An 8,903-nucleotide genomic window follows, 5' to 3' on the forward strand; every position below is an offset into this window, starting at 1 on the left:
AAGAATCTTCTTGTTTTTTCCATTGTTTGGTAGTTTGCTGGTAGTAAATTGGTGCTAAAAGAGATGTTTACGCAGAAGAAATAGCACTCACTTTCTAAAGACCAACGGATAAACTCCTATATTTGGAAATACATCACTAAATTTATCACCAATTCATCAACCAACCAACCAACATTCTGAGGATATATAAACGCCACTGGGTTCATATCTATTTTACCATAAATAAGCTAAGGTAGAATTCAGCTAGACGCATAGAGAAGAGAGCCTCTTTGGCATTCCATTAGTTATCGAATTTATCATCTCCAGTGGTAACTATACTGGATGCTCTTTCTGATACTTTTATATTAAATATGTTAAAAGAAGAATAATATATAATATAATGTCTCGCGCGAGCTCGGGCTCAATGGCCTTCATCATGACAGGTACTCGAACAAAAGCTATTCTTCTCTTGTGTTTAGCTCTTTTCAATGCCTCCCCAGCTAAAAGCCGGTCCAATTCTACAAGTCGAAGCGTTCAGGATTCTAACGAGAAAGTTTTTAACGTGTTAGACTATGGCGCAAAGATGGGTGACAAGGAAGTTCGAACTGAAGATGGGGAAGATGGTAACCGCGGGGTAATAAAATGAATCAACTTCAGCAAGTTTCAGTTTAATTTTCCAGTTCAATCGAACTTCATTGAATAATTCTATTTGAGTTGATTGATTTTTGCAGGCATTCGTTCACGCGTTTCAAGCAGCATGCCAACATCCGGGGAAAGCGAGGCTTATTATACCCAGAGGGACTTTTGTTGTTGGTCCAGTAACATTTATGGGGCCATGCAAGAACACAGCTCCACTATCTGTTCACATTCAAGCTACCATTAAAGCAAGCACTGATATTTCTTTATACCCTGGAGAAGGAGAAGAATGGATCAATTTCAACGGCATAAATGGGTTGATAGTTACTGGAACTGGCACTTTGGACGGCCAAGGTCCCGCCGCTTGGAAGTACCGTGACTCAGGAAAAAGCAACGATGATCCTGGACAACGTCTCCCGGCGGTAATTTAGCTAGCTCCAAAAACATAATCAATTCTAATTCTCTTCTGAATTAGTCAATCTTAATTTCATTTTTCTGCTTCTTGGTGCAGAATATACTATTTTTTAATGTGCAAAACGCAATTATAAGAGGAATAACATCCCTTAATAGCAAAGGGTTCCATTACTTCATTACTCAGTGCCAGAATATTAGGCTTGCAAAAATTCGTATCACTGCTCCGGCCGACAGCCCTAACACAGACGGCATTCATATTAGCCAATCCAATTCGGTGAACATATCCAAAAGCGTTATCGGAACTGGAGATGATTGTGTTGGTATGATTCAAGGATCCAACAACGTTACTATCAAAAAGGTAACTTGCGGGCCTGGACATGGAATAAGGTACAATTCGTCTCTTCGTAAGCTTTAATTACTCTCAGTTTTTGCTTAAATTAACATTCCCTGAGAATTTCTTTTAATTTTTGCTCCATATTTTAGTGTTGGCAGCCTCGGCAGGTACAAAAATGAGGCAGATGTGCAAGGGATCATTGTCAAAGATTGCACCTTATTAGGCACAGACAATGGCCTTCGAATCAAAACAAATGTCGGGAAAACTCCAAGTCAAGCTAGAAGTATGGTTTTTCAGAACATCCTCATGAGGAATGTTAGGAATCCGATCATCATAGATCAATTTTATGAAAGCGAACATAAGGTAATTAGCATTAATTTATAATAACTTAATTAGTCTTCTTCACAAAATTTAATTCTGGGTTCTAATCAAACTTTTACATATGTATCTGCAGGATTCAATAATAAAGATCAGCGATATTCGTTTCATAAACATTACAGGGACCTCAGTCTCGGAAGTTGCAGTGGATTTGGCATGCAGTAAGCAGACTCCATGCACAGATGTTCACCTCAGCAACATTAATTTGCGTTACAGTGGAAACCAGAGCAATGTGCCATTCTCATCTTCATGTCTTAATGCTCAAGTTGGGTATCATGGAACGCAATTTCCACCACCTTGCCGTTAGGGTTCCTCTTACATATCATATAGTTTCAGTTAATTAAAATCACCCTGGTTAAATTTGTATTTGGCTGGGTAGAGATGATTAAACATTTCGGGTCTAGCTTCAGAAAGTATAATTTTGTAGTACAATTTTTGAAGAATTAATTAAAAATCTAACTATATAGTCATTATCTGTTTCTCTGTGTGATTCAGTCACCTATTTAATTAATTCAGAAATCGAATTAATTACCTCGCTCTCTTCACATGATTTTAACCCATAAAAGGAAATAAATATGAGCAAATCAATTAGCCACTAATCAGATGTATAGAATCTGACAACACACCAAATAAATAGAAAATATTCCATTGCCTAGTTATTCCTTTGACAGAAAGAGTTTACATGGTAATCTATGAACTGCTAACATAAAAGTTTATAATTTTTATTTCAAACTACCTCTGGGTGACCGAGTGATTCGATAGGGACTTTTGGATATATTACTCAAGAGATCTTGAGTTCGAGTCCCTCCACTGTTACGAATAGAGATAGTCATTGGAGTTCTTATCGAGTCCAAAGTTTCAGGGTCCCGGAAGATTAGTTGAGGTATACGTAAGCTGACCCAGACACACCCAATCATTAAAAAAAAAAAAAAAAAAAAAATTCAATTCATATTATAAAAGTAACTAACTACTGCCATGAGATAACTATATTTATCAGCCAACAATAATAAAGGATTCGATATATACCTAATCCCCATTTGTTTCACATTGATGGAGGGCAAAAAGTAAACCCTTATCATATTTTTCATGATTAAAACTCCAGTATTAACAAAAATAAAATAAATCAAATCACGTATATATTTCCAAAACACTTAACAATGATGCAGCAGCTCCAGTAGCAGCAACAAAAAAAACGAGGCTCCAATATATGCCAACATGTTGAAATAATAAAATATAGTATTCATGTGGCTGCACCTGCATATTCGATTTCCAGAATCCAGCCTCATATTTTAAACAATTATAAAATCTGGAAAGTTTTATGAATGCATTCAAAAGCAATGAAAAGAATAAGCCAATACAATGTATATATTTAGGAACATATATAAACACATGATAAATAATGTCAGAAATAATTGATTGATTGCATGCAAAAATACTTTAATTCAAAATTATAATTTTTCGTCCCATGCAATAAATCAAGGCGTTCGTCCCTCTAGAATCTTTGTGAAGAACTAATATTGGAATATTAATTCTTCAATAAATTGAAATATTAACAGTTAGTCCATGCGGTAAACACTTGCAGAAATCTCTCAGGTCTGTGCAGAATATTGTACTGTAATTCCTAAACAAAGATGCATAATTCCGTGTAACTTCCGTGTGTGTATCCGGTTCAGGTTAAGCAAGCTCCAGCCCCCAACTTCTACCGGAACCAAGAAACAAGAAGCAACCCAAATGTTTCTTTTAACTAAATAAATATAAAACCGCACGTTAGACAACTAATTGAACTTTGTCGTTTTTGTTTCTGTTTTTGTTTTTCACACCCCTTTACATTATTAAATCACCATCGCTTTGTCTTTAGAATTTTCCAAGAATTATAGATCCTCGAGACAATTCCAAGTAGTAAATAAATTAATGTATGTCTTTATTATTTTTCAAGAACTGTAGATCCTCGAGGACAATATGATTATAATACCAAAACCCTTTAATTAAACGATTGTTTCATCCTTCATACTCAAATTGCCATTGATTGCTCGGCCATGAATATATATTATATTGCTGTGGGGTACTGCACGTAGAAGCTTTATATATATCACCAAAATATTTGTAAAAATCTGTCCACGAGTAGAAGTTAATTAAGCTTATATCATTGATTAATTTATCACTCTAATAAATACGAATAAGATGTTATTTTATATATAAGTAACTTGCAGCTTTCTCCAAAACATTAAGTGTATTCACTTTCTTTATAGTGCCATACGAGATAAAACAAGGCTTTGAAGCTCTGCTGCCATTGTACCAAAGAGCTTACAAGATAATACAATTCACAAAGTAATTACAATGGTGGCATTCAGGATGTTCAGAAGTATAGCTATTTTTTATTTAACTTGTTTTTATATAGGTAGTACAGTGGTAGTCCGAGCTAAGTGCCGCAAGTGTTCTTCAGCTCATAAATCCAAATCCCGGCCAGTACCACCTCCTCGCCCCCCGCGGCCTCATTCACCAGAAAAAAATTATCCGGAAGCTATTTTTCATGTCACAGAGTATGGAGCAGTGGCTGATGGGGAGACAGACAGTACCTCAGTACGTTTCTTGTTGTATTTACGTTTATCCAATTTGTTTTTTACTTTGTTAATTAATAGCTTTAAGGGGATGTTTCTGATAATTTAAGAACGTTTGGGTCTAATTACTGTTTCCAAACCTCTAGGAGGTGAATAGGTGATTGGAAAATGCAATTACCGTTGACCTCAATTATCTTTGTGATGTAAGGCATCATTTTTACTCTAATAACACGTTTTATAATATGATAACCTGTAGGCATTCTTAAAAGCCTGGGAAGCTGCATGTGATCATGTTGGGAGCTCCACTTTTTACATACCAGAGGGTAAATTTCTTGTTGGTCCAATAACTTTTAGCGGCCCCTGTCGCAATAACCAGCCTCCCGATGTTCAAATCAGAGGCACTCTGCTTGCTGTACCTGATCTCAGTGCCTATCCGGCTGATGATTGGATTGTGTTCAATAATCTTCACGGTTTCAATCTCATTGGAGAACATGATGAGGCAACTTTAGATGGGCAGGGAGGTCTAGATGCCTGGAAACAAGAAAGCTGTGTCCAGTCTGCAAATTGCGACCGATTGATAACAGTAAGTTTGCATTCCATTATTGTGCCAGAAGGTACAGAGTTAATTAATTGGTAATGATAACACATTAATCTGGTTTACCATTTGATTGCTGCAGTCAGTGAAATTCAACAATGTTTCAAATGGGACTATTAGCGACATTTCTGTGACAAATAGCAAGGCGTTCCATATTAGTTTCAATAACTGCGACCGGATGGACATGAACAATGTGAACATTAAAGCACCTGGGGATAGTCCAAATACTGATGGTATTCATGTTCATGAATCCACAAATATCAACATTGTTTCTGCTGATATTGGAGTGGGAGATGACTGTGTCTCCATTGGACCTGGCAGCATCAACATCTCTGTTTCTGATATTCGATGCGGTCCAGGCCATGGAATCAGGTACCAATTCTGATGCTTTTCTAGTTTTAAATTGAGTGGTAACGCTCATAATCTGTACCATATTTAACAACATCGAAATTTCTGCAATATGGCAGTGTTGGGAGCCTTGGCAAGTACCAAAATGAAGCGGATGTGGTGGGAGTTGTAATTAGAAACAGCATAATCAGTAACACGCAGAATGGAGTGAGGGTAAAGACCTGGCCTGGGTCTCCAGCAAGCGTTGCTTCCAACTTTACATTTGAGGATATTGTCATGATCAATGTCTCAAACCCCATAATTATAGATCAAGAATACTGTCCATCGGGTAGCTGCGAAGAATATGGGGTAAATATCTATGAAATTCTGAATATACGAATGCATTTGTTACATGCCGCTAACTGTTTGATTTTTGTTTGTGTGCTCAGCCCTCGAAAGTGAAGATCAGTAACATGTATTTCAAGAACATCACAGGGACATACAACACACCAACAGGAGTGAGTCTGTTATGCAGTTCTGGTGTTCCTTGCGAGAACATTCACCTGGCTGACATTAACATGCAATTCATCAAACGGGAAACGCCGGGCCAAGGCCATTTCAGTGTGAAGGGTGTTGTTCATGGATTAGAAATTTTAACTTCAAGTTTCTAAGTTGAAGTTATAAGAATTAAAACCATTGGGAGGTTGGCCCTAGCAGCCCCTTTGGTTACATCCTCAGAAATCCCTCCGGTGATTGTTACAGTTGTTGGAGTGTAAGAATTATAGGTTTATGTTTCAATATGAATTTCCCAAAATTTTGCAATGCTATAACTTTGTATTAAACTCTCATTAAGACCAAGCATCATCAGTTAATACTCAAGGTTACCAGAACTACACACAAATTCTGTATAATTTTTGTTTACAAACTGATGTTGCACAATATAAATGAAAAAGTGTATGTAATATGATCTACTTAATAAAATAAAATCAACTATATTCGCATTAAATTGTGTAGAACATTATAATAAACTGCTTAAAAATGCCTATCTGGGCAGCCCTATTTTTTCCTTAATTCATGCATTAAAAGAAAAAAAAAAAAAGTTGCCAAAAATTAAAAAAAATGAGTCAAAACGATGTCGTTTAAAGCTGAAAGGCAAATAAGGTTTCGCTGCCTCTCCCAGAGATAAATCACCTCGTCAGTACTCACCACTAAGTAATCAAGACCTAAAACACAGTAGACCAATAACGCAGCGGACATGGCGCAAATCGTTACGCGGCGCACAATAGCATCGGTCATTTCGCGAACAATCTCTTCTCGCTCTGTCTCTCGCTTCTCTTTACCTCTTCTAGACAAGAACCCACTACTGCAACCCCAGCTCATCCCGGACTCGGTTCGCATCCCGACCCGTTTCAAAACATCCGGGGTGGGCCACTCGCCCCTCAACGACCCCTCTCCCAACTGGAGCAACCGTCCACCGAAAGAGACAATCTTGCTCGATGGTTGCGACTACGAGCACTGGCTCATTGTTATGGAGTTCCCCAATGATTCCAAGCCCACCGAAGACGAGATGATCAACGCTTATGTCAAAACACTCGCTTCTGTTGTGGGCAGGTACTGATTCGACTCATTTGGTTTTTCTTTCAGTGTGCTTTTTTTTTTTTTTTTAAGTATAAAAAAGTTTCTGATTTTTGTTGGGTTTTAGTCGTAGTGAGGAGGAGGCGAAGAAGAAGATATATTCGGTCGTACTACGACGTATACGGGTTTGGGGTTTGATCCTGAAGAGCTCTCTTACAAAGTTAAAGGTGGTATTTCAGTCTTACTCATTCATGTTGCTGGTTGAGTGGGGTTTTAGGTTTTTGGTCTTTTTTTTTTTTTTTTTTTTAAAGTAATTTTAATTAGGGTTGTTTCTAATCTTTATATTACAATTTGTTTGGGGTTTTGGGCATTAGGTTTTTTTATTTCATTGTATTTTGAATGTTTGTTGGAGTCTTTTTTTATTTTTTTTTTTTTTTTTTTGTCGGGGATATAATTTTGTTGGGTGCCCAAAGGTTTAGGTTGAGTGAGTGTTTTGTAGATTTTTATTTTAGTTCAAGATAGATTTGATGGAATTCGCTTTGATTAGTTTATTCATATTAAAAGTTTCGGGCTTTTGCGGGGTTATTCGTGTTGGTTGGCTTACTCTTTTGTGGATTCAAATTAGGGTAGGCGTTTGATGAAGAATGATCATGTTTGTCTCAAATTCTGGATGTTTGATTGGATCAGCATTGATTTATTTGTCACTGGATCTTCGGATTTAGGCTCAGATGTTTCCTTTTTCAGTACTTATTGGTTGATTTTTCATTGGATTTTTCTGGTGGAGTAGGGCTACCTGGCGTTCTTTGGGTTTTGCCGGATTCAACCTTGATGTCCCCAACAAAGATTATGGAGGTCGGTATTTTCTGAAATAAACTTTATTGGATTTTAGTGGAATATGGCTACCCAGTGTTCCTATTGAAATATATGTATCATGAAAAAAAAAAATTCATCTTTCTTGTCTTGGATTGATGATTAGGTGATTTGTTTATCGATGGGAAAGGTATCCAAGGCCACAGTATAGATTCAATGAGAGACAGCAAAACACTAGGAACAGGCCTCGCCCCCGGTATGATAAGCGCCGAGAAGCAATGCAGGTTGAGAGAAGAGAACCTATGCAAAACAGAACTGGTCTCAGAATCAGCTGCACCCATAGCAACCAACATCAATGAATAACCAGAATTCGTCAAGGTGGAGGGTCAGATTCTTGTGAACAAAGGATAGTTGTCCAGAAACATGCTTCAAATTCACAATATGTTAAGGATATCAGATAATGTTTGTTGTTGCATTTCGTTTTGTAATAGCGACCGGGTTCTGCTCCTTTGTTCATGGCAAAATTATGCATTTTTGGTCATGAACATATGTGTATCTGGTGCGCCTTAATTGTGGGATTATCGAAAAGGTGGTCATTGAAGACTTGAATCCTTCTAATATTTCGACGCAAACTGAAATGTGCTTATTTCTTTATATATTGAGTTAATCATCAACTGCAGCATTATGGCCTGACTCTAAAGATTTCATTTATGTAATTTCATTTTACTTTGTTTGTTTGAAATTTGAAGACAAGCACTCCATGGACAGAATAACTTCATAAGACTGCATCATTAGGTCACCCCTGGAACTGCCCTTGTCGGCTGGCTTGATGCTTGTCCAACCATTCTCTGCTGATTCTTCCTAACTCCTATGCCCTGATAACATCTTGAGCATGAAAGATTATGAATTAGCACTCAACTGTGTTACTTCTGAATGACCATCAAACTCTGGATAGGATTTTTCAGCTGTGAGGGTAAGGTACTAAGGTCAGAATATTCAAATGTCAATATTTGTAAGCTTGTCTGGTGGTAGGACTTTAAACAGAGCCGAGCTGGCTCTCGGCTCGATAAGGCTCGGTTCGACTCGACTCCAACTTGGTTCGTTAACCGAGTCGAGGTTCGAAACACATTGAGCTCTGCTCGTGGATCGCGAGCCTGGCTCAGCTCGATTAAGCACTGTACACTTAATAGGGTATTTTGGTGATTTTTTAAACTATTAGGTATTAAACTGATATTTTTCAGTGAAAAAAGTTTTAAAAAATGACAGTTTCCCCCCCAAAAGTGCAAATTTGAAATAA

At 37.4% G+C, this 8,903-nt stretch overlaps 2 protein-coding genes and 1 pseudogene across 2 annotated transcripts; all 3 read left to right on the forward strand.

Annotated features, from left to right (window-relative positions):
- Positions 1–243: 243 nt before the first annotated feature.
- Positions 244–2,195, forward strand: LOC116123058 (exopolygalacturonase-like). Its single transcript, XM_031408850.1, has 5 exons — positions 244–613; positions 711–1,037; positions 1,127–1,416; positions 1,513–1,726; positions 1,818–2,195. Exons 1-5 carry the CDS (start codon positions 380–382, stop codon positions 2,046–2,048), a joined length of 1,296 nt encoding a protein of 431 aa, XP_031264710.1. The 5' UTR covers positions 244–379; the 3' UTR covers positions 2,049–2,195.
- A 1,681-nt stretch (positions 2,196–3,876) lies between these two features.
- On the forward strand, positions 3,877–5,939 carry LOC116123057 (exopolygalacturonase-like). Its single transcript, XM_031408849.1, has 5 exons — positions 3,877–4,321; positions 4,556–4,882; positions 4,977–5,266; positions 5,362–5,590; positions 5,671–5,939. Exons 1-5 carry the CDS (start codon positions 4,079–4,081, stop codon positions 5,890–5,892), a joined length of 1,311 nt encoding a protein of 436 aa, XP_031264709.1. The 5' UTR covers positions 3,877–4,078; the 3' UTR covers positions 5,893–5,939.
- Positions 5,940–6,476: 537 nt separating this feature from the next.
- On the forward strand, positions 6,477–7,949 carry LOC116123028 (annotated as a pseudogene).
- Positions 7,950–8,903: the final 954 nt, after the last annotated feature.

Source organism: Pistacia vera, unplaced genomic scaffold (genome assembly GCF_008641045.1).
Source record: "Pistacia vera cultivar Batoury unplaced genomic scaffold, PisVer_v2 Contig14, whole genome shotgun sequence".
Lineage (NCBI taxonomy): Eukaryota > Viridiplantae > Streptophyta > Magnoliopsida > Sapindales > Anacardiaceae > Pistacia > Pistacia vera.